Source organism: Bos mutus, chromosome 7, assembly GCF_027580195.1.
Source record: "Bos mutus isolate GX-2022 chromosome 7, NWIPB_WYAK_1.1, whole genome shotgun sequence".
Taxonomy (NCBI): Eukaryota; Metazoa; Chordata; class Mammalia; order Artiodactyla; family Bovidae; genus Bos; species Bos mutus.
Genome location: NC_091623.1, coordinates 82,459,267 through 82,477,891, shown reverse-complemented (window position 1 = coordinate 82,477,891; position 18,625 = coordinate 82,459,267). Strand labels below are relative to the sequence as shown.

Below are 18,625 nucleotides of genomic sequence, written 5' to 3'. Positions count from 1 at the left end.
CTGGATTCCTCCATGGACTGGGCGATAAACTCCAAAGCTCTGGCTTTATACAGCAGAATTTAGTAGGCGCATCCCATCCATGTGCACTCATCTGTATATCCTATGACCTACATCCAGTCAGAGATTAAAGGAAGGCACATGCTCCCAGGTGTAATGATGAGACAACCACATACATCTCTGCATTAGTTCCACAAACACATCCACATACCATGAAACAGATGGGTGGCTGCATAAATCTGCCATCTCTCCACTCAACATAAAAAGCACAATAATTGCCTCCAGCAATAAAGACTCACACCCACAACCAAGAATACGATGGTAATATTATGTTACTCCTGCTCACCCCAGAGAAATAATTACCTACCACTCCCTCTCTTCACCACCCACACCTAGCCAAACAGAGCTGCTAATCAAGAACCAGAGATACTCAAGTGCCTGGGCTCCAAGGACCGGGTCGTGTGATGGAGAAGGGGAACACTGCAAGAAGAACACCCTGTGTTCTGGGAATTCCAAGTGGCAACCTGGCCAGAGAAGGATGGGCCAAACTGGAGCAAATGTAATGCTATCTCCTTCTGCAGGAGAATCTCAGGTGTGGAAGGTCATTGAGAAATGGGAAGGTCCCCACAACTCAGCCCCCTCTGTCTTGAAGGCTCTGAAAATAAAAGCTCCTCTGTGGTCTCAAATTGAATGAATATTTAGAGCTCCCCATTCAACAGGAATTTACTGAGCACTTACTAGGTGTCAAGAACTGGGATACAACAGTGACCAAAATGGCATTCCTTGACCTTGTGGAGTTTCCATTTTCTGTATAGGGAGATGATAAATACACAGGCTATGAGAAGATGACAAGTACTTTAGAGAAAATAAAGCAGGAGGCAGGTGAAGAGTGGAGCAGGTGTGTGGTCATAGAAAGTGTGACGGTAAGGACTGCTGGGAAACTAATGTAGGGAAGACCATTTCAGGCAGAGAGAACAGTTCATTCACAGGCTTAGGCTGGAGCCAGCCTGAGCTATTCAGTGACCTGCAGGAGGCCCGTGTGCTTGAAACTAAAGGCAAAAGAGGAGGAGAATATAGACCAAGTTGAAGAGTAACAGGGGCAGAGCTTTGTGGGCTTTGGAGGGCTCTAAGCCCTTAGCTTTTTCTCTGATCAAAATGAAGAGGCATGGGGTTAGGGAGGCAAGCAGAGTGGGCCCTTTTCTGACTTATATTTGAAAATATCCCTCTGGTAGCCCTGAGGTTTAAAATCAGTACTGACTCCATCAGGCTAGGTGTTCTGAAGCACAGGAAGGTAGACAAGCTTGGGGTGAGCCTGGGGAGAAAACTGACCACTGAAGCAACAGGCAGGAAGGTGGAGGAAGGTGGGAAAAATGGCCCTGGGCTCATCTCAGGCTTGGATGAATCAGCACTGAAGGTCACTGATTCAGGATGGGACCACCACCAGAGGCACCAGGAAGGGTATTTGTTGCATGGGCACCTGAGTACCACAAACAACATCTCCACCACCACGCCTCTCCACTATGCACAGATCCATCACACATACCTCCACCATCCACACCTCCTCCACCATCCACCACCACGCACCTCCATCACTCCACAACTCTACTACATACACCTCCACCACACACTCCAGGTAGCCACCCAGCATGGCTACTTCACGTAAAATTGGAATCACCCCTCCTGTCCCCTCCTTGCTTTGTGAATTCCATAGGGCCCCTGATATTTGCCTGCCTTATTCACCACCTTACTCACAGGGCCTGTCCTCCACAGGTAAGCAGGCATTCTTGAGAGTGACAAAACGAAGGAATGTGAATGGTGCTATTGTTCAATACAGCTATCTACGGTATGCAAACAGGAGCTATGCAAAGGCAGGAGTTTTTTTCCTCATTCTTTTCAGTGACTTAATAAACTCTCTTATGTGCCTGCCCTTTGAACCCATGTGTCCAAATTTGGAAAGTACCTGGCATCCATATTGCCATTTCCCCCCTCTTTCCCTCCCTTTGTCTCCCCTTCCTTCCTTTCTCATTTCCTCACTTCCTCCCTCCCTCTGTCCCCTTTCTCCTTCCCTCTCTCCTCTCTAATGCTCTTCCTTCCTCTCTCTAGCCCTCCCTCCCTATGCCCTTCTCCTTCACCTCCCAGTCCCTCTGTCTCCCTCTCTGAGCCTTCACCTCTGTGCACAGAGAACCTCATAGGACACAGGCACAGCCTTGCTGCCTGAGAACCTCAGGGTCAGGAATGCCACTCCACATGGGAGAGATGGTATTTTAGAATCAATGGAGCCAAGTAGAAAACCTGTGCCAAATATATAAGCTGGTTCGTAGACTATGATAGCTCACTGGCAGTTTTCAATAGAAGTTCAAAGTGTGTGGGGACATGGATCGTCTCATGTCAAGGCAAAATGGGGTTCAGAAACAATAGACTATACATGTGTGATGACCAAGACACACAGCGAACCCAAACAGAGCCGAGCTCAGAGTCAAGCAAGACAATGGGCATGTGCTCCAGCCATCTCCTCCAACCCCTCCCTCCTCCCGCATTATGGGGAAGACGACACTAACCCCAGATGCACAGATGGGGTGAAAGCACAAGAGATATGGGTTTCCAGGAGGAAGAGAGCAGCATGAAGACTCACAGGCAAGGGCGGAATATAGCTTGGGCCACAGGAACCACTCAACTTCTGGACCTTCCACTGAGCCCCCTCATTCCTCCAAGGGGCTCCTAACAGCTGCTGGTCAAACCAGAACTTTTCCTTCACATTCAGTTCTTGAGAGAAGGAAAACCAGGCTTCAAGATGGAGAGATAAGCCATGCATGGGAGCCCAACCCACTCCCAGCAAGATTTGCTGGGAAATGAGCACAGAAGCTAGGTGGAGAGAGTTGGTAGGAGGTAGAAACCAAGGGCCTGCCCCACCCACTCAGCCTTAGGTGGCCTGCTCTTGCTGGGTCACTGATTGGCACATTCTTGCTGATGCACCTATTGCTTCAAAAGGATTTCTTCCCAGGTGTCTGCTGAGAGAAGGGAAACAAGCCTTAGCATTTAGTTTTGGCCAACAGCCCTTAAATCCCACCCTTTTCTGCCTTCACTCCAGTAGGGCCTGTCAGTGGAGACCTGAAAAAGCAGGGGGAAGTGAGACCAGGAAGCCCAGTGGCATGATAACACAATGGGTATATCCTTGTCCAAGACTCTTATTCCATCCATTCTCTCAGACGCTGACAGCTCGGCTCAGGCCCTAACCTTGTGCACATGACCTACCTCAAGCAGACTCTCAGGTGGGTGGTCCCTCACCTTCTCTCATGGCACAGCCTTTTAGGATGAACTTGGCAGACCCTGTAAGTAACACCTCCTCTAACCAGCCTGCCACCGCCAAAGAGGATGTGTTCACCAGTAGAGGCCTGGTCCTCTACTGTCTGGACCAACATGCCTTCCTGGCCATGTCTTTCCTGAGGCTGACACTCATGAGCTGGTACAAGGGCTGGGATGGGATGGGACTGATCCCTCATCTGTGACAAAAGGAGGGACCCCTCTCCCTGCAGCCCATCATTTCATCTCACAAGGGTGAGATGATCCTGGGGTGTCCTCAAGAACAGTCTGTCTACCTTTTTCCTGGGTGCTGATACAGACAGAGAAGGACATGTCTCAGAGGCATGCATGACCTGTGGTTATCCAGTCAGCCTGCACAAGTGTCCGAGGCGGGTGGGTCTGGAGCTGTACAGAGTCAGGGTTTGTGCTTAGTGCAATGCTCTCCTCCTGACTCCATGTTCTTTTTCCTCTCCACCTCCCCTGCTTGTCCTACCCATTCAAAGGTCTCTGTGCAGTTTTTGAAAGTGAAAGTCGCTCAGTTGTGTCAGACTCTGCGACCCCATGGACTATACAGTCCATGGAATTCTTCAGGCCAGAATACTGGAGTGGGTAGCCTTTCCCTTCTTCAGGGGATCTTCCCAACCCAGAGATTGAACCCAGGTCTCCCACATTGCAGGCAGATTTTGAAGTTCTGTATTATGCTTGCAGAGGAGAGTGGGAAGGTAGGTGCAAGGCCCATATAGCCCAGCCACCATGTCTGTTTCACTCTGAACTCCACCAAGAGGGGGACATGAAGGTATGGCTCCGTGATTGTCTACTACTGTGTGGGATGCAGAAGGTGTGAGCTTTCCCATCAGGTGGTTCTCACACCCCAAGGCAAGGGGTGGAGGAGGGACTGAGCGGGTACAGAAAGAGGAGGGCAAAGGGCAGGGGGTGAAGGATAGGACTGCAGGCAGGACTCCCTTTCCCAATGTCTCTCTGGCTCAATGTCTTGTTCCTTCTAGCTCCTGAATCCTCCCTGACCTGATCTCATAATCTCCCAGCCTCCATAAGCCCTGCTCATAGTGAGCAGGTTAAATCCTCAGGAGACTATGAACAGTTCATCTTCAGCCCACACTTTGAGGGGCCTTGTCCCTGAGCAGAAGATGGCAAGTGGGAAAGTATCCTCCCAGCATAGTCCCCTCAAGAACAGAGTCCCCCAGCACAGGTCCCCTAGTACAGGCTCCCCCAGGCTAGGGCCCCCAGGGTACCCTCTCAGCATAGATTCTTCTAGCACAGACCTCCCCCCAGAAGAAGCCCCTCTCCAGGACAGACTCCCAGCTCTGAGTAAACTGGAGAACAAGTCCAGGATGCTTGACAAGGTTAAGAGAATCCCTACAAGCAGACCTCACCCCCCAACAAAGGTTCAAGTGCCTAGGAAGCTGGCAGTCCTAGCCTTCATGGTCAGGCCCCAGCTCTGGGGAACATGGGCACCAAGACACACCTTACAAGCCTGATCCCCACCTTTCTGAAGGGAAGTCCACCTCTCAGGCCTGGGGTTCTGTGGCAGCACTGCCTCTGTGCTGATTACTCTCGAAAGCTAGTTTGCTTGCTTGTCTTGCTTGGCTGGGTTCCTGTGTGTGGTGTCTGTGTGCACACCTGTTCAGTCAATGCAGTATGAGGGCTTGAGTCAAATGTTGGTCACATTTGTTCCAGGCTATAGACCTGCAAGGATCTCCCCGAGGAAACACAGCTCAGTGCACACTCAGAAGCCAGGAAGTGCTGGAATCATCCTCAGCTTAGACACATGCAAGCCAACACAATCAGGCCTCAGTTAAGCCCCTGACTCCTTCCTGTGAGCCTTGGCTTCCTCACGGGGAAACAAAAGTAACAAGGACCTGCCTCCAGGTGTGTGGGTGGCAAGTTAGTGAAAGAACCTCAAAGCTAGATTAGCAAGAGTGATGTTAAACCCACACCCTGGGCCCTGGCAACACGGAGGCACCCTGCCAAAGAGGATGAGGGTTTCCCACCAATCCAATAGTGGATATTATCTTTTTGTTGGTTTATAAGCAAGAATTGAATTTAATCAATTAATATATATGTTTTTTCAATTAATTATTTTTATTGGAGGATAATTATTCTACAATATTGTGATGGGTTTTGCCATACATCAACATGAATCGGCCACAGGTATACTTATGTCCCCCCCATCCTGAACCCCACTCCCATCTCCCTCTGTACCCTATCCCTCTGGGTTGACTCAGAGCACTTTGGGTGCCCTACTTCATGCATCAAACTTGCACTGGTCATCTGTTTTACATATGATAATGTACATATTTCAATGCTATTCTCTCAAATATCCCATCCTTACCTTCTCTCACTGAGTCAAAAATTCTGTTCTTTACATCTGTGTCTCCTTTCCTGAGATTCCTTAAAACACGTGTATACCTATGGCAGATTCATGTTGATGTATGGCAAAACCAATATAATATTGTAAATTTTAACCTCCAATTAAAATAAATAAATTTATATTAAAAAAAAAACTGGGAATAGAACAGCTATCAGTTCAGTTCAGTTCAGTCACTCAGTCGTGTCCGACTCTTTGCGACCCCATGAATCGCAGCACGCCAGGCCTCCCTGTCCATCACCAACTCCGGGAGTTCACTCAGACTCACGTCCATCGAGTCTGTGATGCCATCCAGCCATCTCATCCTCTGTCATCCCCTTCTCCTCCTGTCCCCAATCCATCCCAGCACCACAGTCTTTTCCAATGAGTCAACTTTTCGCATGAGGTGACCAAAGTACTGGAGTTTCAGCTTCAGCATCATTCCCTCCAAAGAAATCCCAGGGCTGATGTCCTTCAGAATGGACTGGTTGGATCTCCTTGCAGTCCAAGGGACTCTCCACAGTCTTCTCCAACACCACAGTTCAAAAGAATCAGTTCTTCACTGCTCAGCTTTCTTCACAGTCCAACTCTCACATCCACACATGACCACAGGAAAAACCATAGCCTTGACTAGATGAACCTTTGTTGGCAAAGTAATGTCTCTGCTTTTGAATATGCTATCTAGGCTGGTCATAACTTTTCTTCCAAGGAGTAAGTGTTTTTTAATTTCATGGTTGAAGTCATCATCTGCAGTGATTTTGGAGCCCCCCAAAATAAAGTCTGACACTGTTCCCACTGTTTCCCTATCTATTTCCCATAAAGTGATGGGACTAGATGCCATGATCTTCATTTTCTGAAGGTTGAGCTTTAAGCCAACTTTTGCACTCTCTACTTTCACTTTCATCAAGAGGCTTTTTAGTTCCTCTTCACTTTATGCCATAAGAGTGGTGTCATCTGCATATCTGAGGTTATTGATATTTCTCCCGGCAATCTTGATTCCAGCTTGTGCTTCTTCCAGCCCATCGTTTCTCATGATGTACTCTGCATATAAGTTAAATAAGCAGGATGACAATATACAGCCTTGACGTACTCCTTTTCCTATTTGGAACCAGTCTGTTGTTCCATGTCCAGTTCTAACTGTTGCTTCCTGACCTGCATATAGATTTCTCAAGAGGCACGTCAGGTGCTCTGGTATTCCCATCTCTTGAAGAATTTTCCACAGTTTATTGTGATCCACACAGTCAAAGGCTTTGGCATAGTCAATAAAGCAGAAATAGATGTTTTTCTGGAACTCTCTTGCTTTTTCCGTGATCCAGCAGATGTTGGCAATTTGATCTCTGGTTCCTCTGCCTTTTCTAAAACCAGCTTGAACATCAGGAAGTTCACGGTTCACGTATTGCTGAAGCCTGGCTTGGAGAATTTTGAGCATTACTTTACTAGCGTGTGAGATGAGTGCAATTGTGCAGTAGTTTGTGCTCAAACTACTTTGGGATTGGAATCTTTGGCATTGCCTTTCTTTGGGATTGGAATGAAAACTGACCTTTTCCAGTCCTGTGGCCACTGCTGAGTTTTCCAAATTTGCTGGCATATTGAGTGCAGCACTTTCACAGCATCATCTTTCAGGATTTGAAATAGCTCAACTGGAATTCCATCACCTCCACTAGCTTTGTTCTTAGTGATGCTTTCTGAGGCCCACTTGACTTTACATTCCAGGATGTCTGGCTCTAGTTCAGTGATCACACCATCATGATTATCTTGGTCATGAAGATCTTTTTTGTACAGTTCTTCTGTGTATTCTTGCCACTTCTTCTTAATATCTTCTGCTTCTGTTAGGTCCATACCATTTCTGTCCTTTATCGAGCCCTTCTTTGCATGAAATGTTCCCTTGGTATCTCTAATTTTCTTGAAGAGATCGCTAGTCTTTCCCATTCTGTTGTTTTCCTCTATTTCTTTGCATTGATCTCTGAGGAAGGCTTTCTTATCTCTTCTTGGTATTCTTTGGAACTCTGCATTCAGATGCTTATATCTTTCCTTTTCTCCTTTGCTTTTCGCTTCTCTTCTTTTCACAGCTATTTGTAAAGCCTCCTCAAACATATGACCCAACAATTCCACTGCTGGACATATACTCCAAAACCAGAATTGAAAGGGGCACATGTACCCCAATATTCATTGCAGCACTATTTACAACAGTGGATATTTTTAAAACATAAACAAAACTCAGAATTTTGTTGAACTTTCTTCTGTTGCAGTTTGGCAATGTAATACTGATAATTTCGCTTGTCAGTGCCTAGGGCTTCTAAGGACTTCCCTGATAGCTCAGTTGGTAAAGAATCTGCTTGCAATGCAGGAGACCCCAGTTCGATTCCTGGGTCAAGAAGATCTGCTGGAGAAGTGATAGGCTACCTACTCCAGTGTTCTTGGGCTTCCCCTGTAGCTCAACCGGTAAGGAATCTGCCCGCAATGCAGGAGACCTGGGTTAGGAAGATCCCCTGGAAAAGGGAAAGGCTACCCACTCCAGTATTTTGGCCTGGAGAATTCCACGGACCGTATAGTCCATGGGGTCGCAAAGAGTTGGACACGACTGAGTGACTTTCACTTCACTTCACTTCAGGGCTTCTAAGGCCTTCGTCAGGTCCAAGAAGTGACTCACGTGGACTGTGGGACAGGGAGGTTCTCAGTAGATGTCAGCCTGAATTCCCATCAGCCCCGCCCCTGACTTCTCCTTCACCCTTTCCCTCTGGATTCTAGCCCCTTCCCAGATCTCCTCCTGCCCTGTACCCTCCTCTCTTTCTCCAGAAGGCTTTTCATCACTTGACATACTACACAGTTATTTTATTTTCCTCTCTCATCTTCTGTGGCCTCTCTCCTCCTTTTTTCTAGCTTAGGAAAAAAAAAAATTAATTTTAGCACATAGGTACTTCATGATTTAAAATTTGTTTACATTTTTACTAGTGTATAATTTATATATAGCACAGTGCAGATATCTTAGTTGATGAAGTTGTGTGTATTTATACAGTTGAGTGAAAACCATCCAGGTGATGATTTAATGCATTTCCTTCACCTCGGAAGGTTCTCCTGTGCTACTTTCCAGTCAATACCCTCAAGAAGTTATCCCTATTGTTACTTTTATTCCCAGTGGTTAGTTCTGCATGTTTTTAAACATGTATGAAACTTTCACTTCACTTTCATAAATAGTGTTGTTGTTGTTGTTGCTGCTCAGTCATTATGTCATGTCTGACTCTTTGCAACCCTGTGGACTGTAGCCCACCAGGCTCCTCTGTCCATGGGATTTCCTAGGCAAGAATACTGGAGTAGGTTGCCATTTTCCTTTCTCCAGGAGCTCTTCCTGACCCAGGGACTGAACCCACCTCTTCTGCTTTGGCAGGAAGATTCTTTACCACTGAGCCACCAGGGAGGCCCAGAGGAAATAATATAGCATATTTCTTTTGCTCAATTTTATGTCTGTGACATCTACCCATGTTGGTTGTGAAGTGTTATCAGTCATTTGTTTTGTTTTCTTTGTTTAATTGCTTTTTTCTGTGTAGTATTGTATGAATATGTACTTTTATATATATATATATATATATATATATATATATATATATATAATCTGTGTGAGTTTGGGGCCATTATGAACATTTCTGTGTCTTTGGTGGACATATGTACTCATTTATGGATATATATCAAGGAGTAAAATTTCCAGATCATAAGGTATACATATATACAGCATTAGTAGATAATGACAAACGGTTTTCAAAAGTGTACCAAGTTACACATCTACCAATGCCATATGAGAATTCCAGTTGCTCCATATGCTTGCCAGCACTTTCTACTGTCAGGCTTTTAATTTCAACTATCTCTAATGGCTCCTGGATATGAAGAAGAATCTCACTGGGGCTTTAATCCATATTTCCCTGATGACTAATGATGGTGCCTGTTCATTTGCATATCCTCTTGTGAAAGTCCTGTGTTTTTTCCTAAGGGATCCCAGGCCCTTTAGTAGGGTATTCAGTAAAGATGTGCTGAATGAATGGGTAAAAAATGAATCAACAAATGGATAAAATCCACCAGAATAAGAGGCTTACCCTCACCACTGGCTGCCACTATGCCAGCACTTTGCAGATTTGTCTCCTTTGGTTGGGCTTCCAGTTGCACTAGTGGTAAAGAACATGCCTGTAAAAGCAGGAAATGTAAGAGATGCAGGTTTGATCCCGGGGTCAGGAAGATCCCTTGGAGGAGGGCATGGCAACACACTTCAGTATTCTTGCCTGGAAAGCCCCAAGGACAGAGGATCCTGGCGGGCTACAGTCCATAGGGACACAAAGATTCAGATACAACTGAAGTGACTTAGCAGCAGCAACAGATCCTTTGATTACATGCCTGAGAGTTGTGGTGGAACTAGGGCACTTTGGGAAGCGATTAGAAAGGTCTGAAACAGGATGCCAGCTTCCCAGCTGAAAAGCTTGGCAAGCATATTGCTAAATATTGCCAAGCTTGAGGCACCCCTTCATGGCTCTGGGTTTCAGAGAACAGACAGGGAGGTATGCCAGGAACAGGTACTGACAAATTTACACATTTCCCTACCATTCACCAATCTCTACTTTCTACCCAGTCAAATCCCACCCCTTCTCTCCAGCCCAGACAGCACCTGACCTTCGTCTTCCTACTATAACCTAGGCAATCTTGAATCCTCACCACTCAGCAAAGGGCAGGACAGAAGAGGGTGACAGTTCCCAGAATGAGAGGACTATAGGAAGTATAGCAGGCCTGAGTCCCAGAAGTGCGGAGGTGTGCATGAAAAACAAAAATACATTAGGAATCCAGAAGAGGAGGAAGTGCAAGTTTCACACCCAGAGTAAAACCCCAGTGGGGAAATCTAACATGAAAATCCTGAAGTACAGGAATAGGGGGTGACAAGGGGGCCCTTATGGGAGGATCCAAGTCTAAGGAGAGGTGGAAAGGAGAGCAAGAACACTGCCTGAATTCAGAGAAGGGATGTGTAAAGATTCTCTGGCCTCACTGCTGACCACAATGGGCACACAAATGCATGCCTCATTCCTGCATTCACCGATGTAGCACTCTTTGAGCACCACTACATACCCACCCTCCACTAGGCATCCTAGATAAACAAGCAAGTTTCTGATATCATGTAGTGCACATGCTAGCTGAGTAGATGAAGGCATAACCATGCATAACCAGTAGTCGTGTATGGATTTGAGAGTTGGACCATAAAGAAAGCCGAGCGCCGAAAAATTGATGCTTTTGAACTGTGGTGTTGGAGAAGACTCTGGAGAGTCCCTTGGACTGCAAGGAGATCCAACCAGTCCATTCTAAAGGAGATCAGCCTTGGGTGTTCTTTGGAAGGACTGATGCTGAAGCTGAAACTCCAATACTTTGGCCACCTCACGTGAAGGGTTGACTCATTGGAAAAGACTCTGATGCTGGGAGGGATTGGGGGCAGGAGGAGAAGGGGACGACAGAGGATGAGATGGCTGGATGGCATCACTGACCTGATGGACATGAATTTGAGTGAACTCCGGGAGATGGTGATGGACAGGGAGGCCTGGTGTGCTGCAGTCCATGGGGTCGCAAAGAGTCGGACACGACTGAGCGACTGAACTGAACTGAAGTAATTGCAGTAGCTGGAAGGGGGTGGGGGAGGGAATATTAATCAACCTGGAAACAAACCTAAAACCTTATATACCACCATATTGGGATTAGGTTTCAACATAAGAATTTTTGGGGCAACAAAAATGTTCAGTCCATAGCAGGGACTATATGTTTAAATAAGTATGATAACTGACAGATGATGGTGTTCATAAGGCATAATGCCAGAAGTGGGCTTCTTCCTGACTGAGGGCTGATGTCACTCATTATGCAGAGAGCAAGTAATGTTTTTAAGTAATTATAGATTCATAGGAAGTTGCAAAGACAGTACAGACAGGTCCTTGCGTACCTTTCATCCAATTTTCACCAATGGTTGCACTTAACATAATTGTAATATAATATGAATATCAGAACATGACATTAATACAATGTGTGTTTGTAGTTTTATTGCATGTGCATATTTTTTTTATTTGCTTTTTAATTGGAGGATAATTGCTTTAAAATGTTATATTGGTTTCTGCCATACATCAACATGAATCAGCCATGGGTATACACATGTCCCATCTCACCCCTTTAGGTTGTCACAGAGCACCAGGCTGAAATCCCTGCACTGTACACCAACTTCCCATTAGCTATCTATTTCACACATGGTAATGTATTTATTTCAATTCTACTCTCTCAATTTGTCCCACCCTCTCCTGCTCTCCCTGTGTCTACAAGTCTGTTCTGTATGTTGGAGTCTCTACTCCTGTCCTGCAAATAGTTTCATCAGTACCATTTTTTTAGAGTCCATACATATGTGCTAATATATGCTATTTGTTTTTCTTTTTCTGACTTACTTCACTCTGTATAACAGACTCTAGATCTATACACGTCTCTAGAACTGACTCAGATTCGTTCCTTTTTATGCCTGAGTTATATTCCCTAGTGTACATGCACCACAGGTCCTTTATCCATTCATCTGTCAATGGACATCTCAGTGGCTTGTGTGTCTTAGCTATTGCAAATAGTGCTACAGTGAACATTGGAGTGCATGTGTTTTTTTCAATTATGTTTTTCTCAGGTTATATGCCCAGTAGTGGGATGGCTGGGTCATCTGGTAGTTTTATTTCTAACTTTTAAAGAAATATCCATACTCTTCTCCATAATGGCTATTAATTTATATCCCACTAATAGTACAAGAGGGTTTCCTTCTCTCCACAGCCTCTCCAGCATTTATTCTTTGCAGATTTTTTTAATTTTAATTTTTTAAATTATGAAAGTATGATAACATATTTACAAGGGACTTGGAAAATACAGAACAAAGTTACATATAGCTCCATTATATATTAACATTATTTTTAAGTACATAAATTAAGGTTTTTAGTTGGAGTTTCAATATCAAACTCTCAAAAATTAATAGAATGGACAGAAAAGAAGTAGAAGGACATAGTAGACCTGAAAAGCACTATTAACCAATTCAATATAATTAAGATTTATACAATTTTCACACAATAGCAGGGTATGAATTTTATTCAAGTTCCCATAGGCTATAACCAGGAGACACTGGAACATATCCAGGGACATAAAACAAGATGCAAAAATGTCATGGTCTAAAGGTATTAAAATCATACAGAATCTGTTCTATCACTGTATAACTATGGTAGAATACAATATCAAAAGATATTTGAAAATAACCCACATATTTTTCAACTGTAATCTGACAGTTACCAAGAGAAATCTTTGACTTAGCCATCGAAAGCCTCAAGAAGATTAAAAGACTGAAATAACACAGAGGTGATTGCAGAGAAGAAAGCATTTAAGTGAAAAACTAATGTCAAAATGAAAAATTAATATCAAAACTAATTTAAAAACTCCATGTATTTGGAAGTTCAATGTCCACTTTTAAATGATGGGTGTATCTAAGAAGGCATAGCAAGAAACATTAGAAAGTATTTGTAAAAATAAAAATGAAAAGAGAATTTATCAGAATTTGTTGCATGCAGCTAAAGCTGCTCATTTCAACTAAATACAACGTGGAATCTTGAATATGATATGAAAACAAATCGTGGACACTAGCAAAATATTTTGTGAAATTTGAACAAAACCTATACAGTGCATGCTAAATTGCCTCAGTCGTGTCTGACTGTTTTTGACGCTATGGGTTTCCATTCCCTTGTTCAGGGCATCTTCCTGACCCAGGGATCAAACCACGTCTCTCATGTCTTCTGCATTAGGCAAGCAGGTTCTTAACCACTAGTACCACCTGGGAAACCAAAAACAGACTGGATAAAAATAAAAGATAATCATAGTCCAGTTGCTTTTAAACAAGACTGCTCATTAGAATCACATCTGGAGGTTTGGAGGAAAAAAATACCAGGCCAATTTGTTTTGTTTTGTTTTGTTTTTTCAAAAATATCCAAGATAATTCTAATCTGCATCTGGATTTTAAAAACTGATTACAAATTTTTCTATTAAATGGTAGTTTCAGTGATATAGAATTCTATTATTTTCTGTTGACCAGTCATGATACAATGGTATTAAAACAAAGATACATAATCACAACAGTAAGAGATGTTCATCAGCTATCACAATTAATAGCAGTCAAAAAATAAAAGATAATTATAATTGCAAGCCATAATGGAAATATGATTAACTTAACAGGGCTTTCCAGGTGGTGCTAGAGGTAAAGAACCTGTCTGCCAATGCAGGTGACTTAAGAGATGCAGATTTGATCCCTGGGTTGGGAAGATTACCCTGGAGAAGGAAATGGCAACCCGCTCCAGAATTCTTGCCTCGGAAATCCCAAGGACAGAGGAGCCTGGAGGGCTGTGGTCCATAGGGTCACAAAGAGTTAGGTCACAAAGATTCGGGTCAAAGAGAGTCAGACACGACTGAAGTGACTTAGCATGCATAAAATAATTACTTACAACTTGGGGGTTAAATAGGGGATTGGAATGCAAAAGTAGGAAGTCAAGAGATAGCTGGAGCAACAGGCAAGGTTGGCCTTAGGGTACAAAGTGAAGCACGACAAAGGCTAAAAGAGTTTTGTCAAGAGAACACACTGGTCAAAACAAACACCCTTTTCCAACAACACAAGAGACAACTCTACACATGGACATCACCAGATGGCCAATACCGAAATCAGATTGATTGATTATATTCTTTGCAGCCGAAGATGCAGGAATTGTGTAAAGTCAGTAAAAAAAAAGACCTGGAGCTGACTGTGACTCAGATCATGAGCTCTTTACTGCAAAATTTAGACTTATATTGAAGAAAGTAGGGAAAATCACTAGGCCATTCAGGCATGATCTAAGTCAAATCCCTTATGATTATACAGTGAAAGTGACAAATAGATACAAGAGATTAGATCTGATAGACAGTGTCTGAAGGACTACGAGCAGAGGTTCATAACACTGTTCAGGAGGTGGTGACCAAAACCATCCCAGAGGAAAAGAAATGCAAGAAAGCAAAATGGTTTTCTGAAGAGGACTTACAAATAACTGAGAAAAGAATAGTGAAACGCAAAGGAGAAAGGGAAAGATATATACAACTAAATTCAGAGTTCCAGAGAATAGCAAGGAAAGATAAGAAAGCCTTCTTAAGTGAACAATGCAAAGAAATAGAGGAAAACAATAGAATGGGAAAGACTAGAGATCTCTTCAAGAAAATTAGAAATATGAGGGAATATTTCATGCAAAAATGGGCACAATAAAGGACAGAAACGATAAGGACCTACCAGAAGCAGAAGAGATTAAGACGAGATGGCGAGAATACACAAAGGTACCATACAAAAAAGGTCTTAATGACTCAGATAACCACGATGGTGTGGTCACTCACATATAGCCAGACATCCTAGAATCAAGTGGGCCTTAAGAAGCATCACTATGAGCAAAACTAGTGGAGGTGATGGAATTCCAGGTGAGCTATTTCAAATCCTAAAAGATGATGCTGTCAAAGTGCTGCACTCAATATGCCAGCAAATTTGGAAAACTCAGCAGTGCCCACAGGACTAGAAAAAGTCAATTTTCATCCAATCCCAAAGAAGGGCAATGTCAAAGAATGTTCAAACTACCATACAATTGGGCTCATCTCACATGCTAGCAAGGTAATGCTCAAAATCCTTCAAGTTAGGCTTCAACAGTACATGAACCATGAACTTCCAGATGTTCAACCTGGATTTAGAAAAGGTAGAGGAACCAGAGATCAAATTTCCAATATCCACTGGATCATAGAAAAAGCAAGAGTCCCAGAAAAACATCTATTTCTTCTTCATTGACTACGCTAAAGCTTTTGACTGTGTAGATCACAACAAACTGTGGAAAACACTTAAAGAGATGGAAATAACAGACTACTTTACCTGCTTCCTGAGAAATCTGTATGCAGGTCAAGAAGCAACAGTTAGAATTGGATATGGAATAATGGACTCATTCAAAATTAGGAAAGGAGTATGTCAAGGCTGTATATTGTCACCATGCTTATTTAACTTATATGCAGAGTACCTCATGGAAAATGCCAGGCAGGATGAATCACAAGTTGAAATCAAGATTCCTGGGACTGGGTGTGGTTGCATCCTGCATGACTGCTCGTTCAAACAGTAGTCATTTAATTCCATCCAGCTTCTTTCCCACTGAAGTGTGTGTCACCAACCCATGGAGGATTCAGGGAAGATGGACATGAACACCCCGAGGCCCCAGACTATCTTTTCAGTTGTGAACTAAAGGCCGACAGAGATTATCACTTCAAGGTGGATAATGATGAAAATGAGCACCAGTTATCTTTAAGAATGGTCAGTTTAGGGGCTGGAGCAAAGGATGAATTATGCATTGTTGAAGCAGAGGCAATGAATTATGAAGGCAGTCCAATTAAAGTAACACTGGCAACTTTGAAAATGTCTATACAGCCAATAGTTTCCCTTGGGGGCTTTGAAATTATACCACCTGTGGTCTTACAGTTGAAGTGTGGTTCAGGGCCTGTGCATATCAGTGGACAACTGGTGCTGACCAGGACTGACCAGGACTTAGTAGCTGTGGAGGAAGATGCACAGTCAGAAGATAAAGAGAAGGATGATATGAAACTCCTAAGTATATCTGGAAGGTGTTCTGTGGTAGCAAGATTCCCCAGAAAAAAGTAAAGCTTGCTGCTGATGAAGATGAAGAAGGTGATGATGATGATGATGATGACGATTTTGATGAGGAAGTTGAAGAAAAAGCCCCAGTAAAGAAATCTGTATGAGATACTCGAGCCAAAAATGCACAAAAGTTGAACCAGAATGGAAAAGACTCAAAACTGTCAACACCAAGATCAAAAGGTCAGGAATCCTTCAAAAAAACAGGAAAAAACACCTAAAACACTGAAAGGACCTAGCTCTGCAGAAGACATTAAAGCAAAAATGCAAGCAAATATAGTAAGAGGTGGTTCCCTTCCCAAAGTGGAAGCCAAGTTTATCAATTACGTGATGAATTGTTTCCAGATGACTGACCAGGAGGCTATTCAAGATCTCTGGCAGTGAAAGAAGTCTCTCTAAGAAAATAGTTTAAACAGTTTGTTAAAAATTTTCCGTCTTATTTCATTTCTGTAACAGTTGATATCTGGCTGTTCTTTTTATAATGCAGAATGAGAACTTTCCCTATCATGTCTGATAAATGTTCTCCTCCTGAAGGCAGGAGGAGAAGGGCATGACAGAGGATGAGATGGTTGGATGGCATCACCAACTCAATGGACATGAGTTTGAGCAAACTATGGGAGACGGTGCAGGACAGGGAAGCCTGGCCTGCTGCAGTCCATGGAGTCACAAAGAGTCAGACTCAACTGAGCGACTGAACAACAGTCCCTCTCATCAGCCTCATCCGCCAGAGGGCAGACAGGAGAGGCAAGAAGAACTACAATCCTGCAGCCTCCGAATGAAAACCACAACCACAGAAAGTTAATCAAAATGAAAGTTCAGAGGACTATCTCCCAGATGAAAGAACACCATAAAATCCCAGAAAAATAACTAAATGAAGTGGAGATAGGCAATCTTTCAGAAAAAGAATTCAAAATAATGATAGGGCAGATGACCCAGGATCTTGGGGGAAAAAATGGAGAAGGTGCCATAAATGTTTATCAAAGACCTTGAAGAACGAAGGAATAAACAGAGATGAACAACACACTAGAAGGATTCAATAGCACAACAACTGAGGCAGAAGAGCAGATAAGTAACCTAGAAGGTTGTATGGTGGAAATCACTGCTGCAAAACAAAATATAGAAAAAAGAATGAAAAAAAAATGTACTCTGGGACAACATTAAAGGCCCCAATATTCACATTACAAAGGTCCCAGAAAGAGAAGAGAGAAAGGACTTGAGAAAATATTTGAAGAGAAAATAGCTGAAGATTTCCCTACCATGGGAAAAGAAATAGTCAATGAAGTCCAGGAAGTAGAGAGTCCCAGGCAGGATAAACCCACACACACATCGAGACACCCAGTAATCAAACTGACAAAAATTAAGGAAAAAGATAAAATGTTAAAAGCAACGAGGGAAATACAATAAATAACATACAAGGGAACTCCCATAAGATTATCTATTTGTAAATGTTTTGATGATAGCCATTCTGATCAGTGTGAGGCAGTACTTCATTGTAGTTTTGATTTGCATTCCTCTAATAATAAGCTTTTTTTGGGGGGGGGTGTTAGTTCTAAAAGGTCTTGTAAGTCTTCATAGAACCGTTCAACTTCAGCTTCTTTAGCGTTACTGGTTGGGGCATAGACTTGGATTACTGTGATATTGAATGGTTTGCCTTGGAAACGAACAGACATCATTCTGTCGTTTTTGAGATTGCATCCAAGTACTGCATTTCGGACTCTTTTGTTGACCATGATGGCTATTCCATTTCTTCTGAGGGATTCCTGCCCGAAGTAGTAGATACAATGGTCATCTGAGTTAAATTCACCCATTCCAGTCCATTTCAGTTCGCTGATTCCTAGAATGTCAACGTTCACTCTTGCCATCTCCTGTTTGACCACTTCCAATTTGCCTTGATTCATGGACCTGACATTCCAGGTTCCTATGCAATATTGCTCTTTACAGCATCAGACCTTGCTTCTATCGCCAGTCACATCCACAACTGGGTATTGTTTTTGCTTTGGCTCCATCCCTTCATTCTTTCTGGAGTTATTTCTCCACTGATCTCCAGTAGCATATTGGGCACCTACTGACCTGGGGAGTTCCTCTTTCAGTATCCTATCATTTTGCCTTTTCATACAGTTGATGGGGTTCTCAAGGCAAGAATACTGAAGTGGTTTGCCATTCCCTTCTCCAGTGGACCACATTCTGTCAGACCTCTTCACCATGCCTGCCCGTCTTGGGTGGCCCCATGGGCATGGCTTAGTTTCACT

The 18,625-nt window shown here is 43.4% G+C and overlaps 1 protein-coding gene across 1 annotated transcript; it reads left to right on the top strand.

Moving 5' to 3' along the window:
• Positions 1-15,900: 15,900 nt before the first annotated feature.
• On the top strand, positions 15,901-16,896 carry LOC102269756 (nucleophosmin). The gene is given in 4 exon segments (XM_014480211.2): positions 15,901-15,943; positions 15,946-16,350; positions 16,353-16,573; positions 16,575-16,896. Coding segments are annotated over 4 exon segments (855 nt in total). The 3' UTR covers positions 16,761-16,896.
• Positions 16,897-18,625: the final 1,729 nt, after the last annotated feature.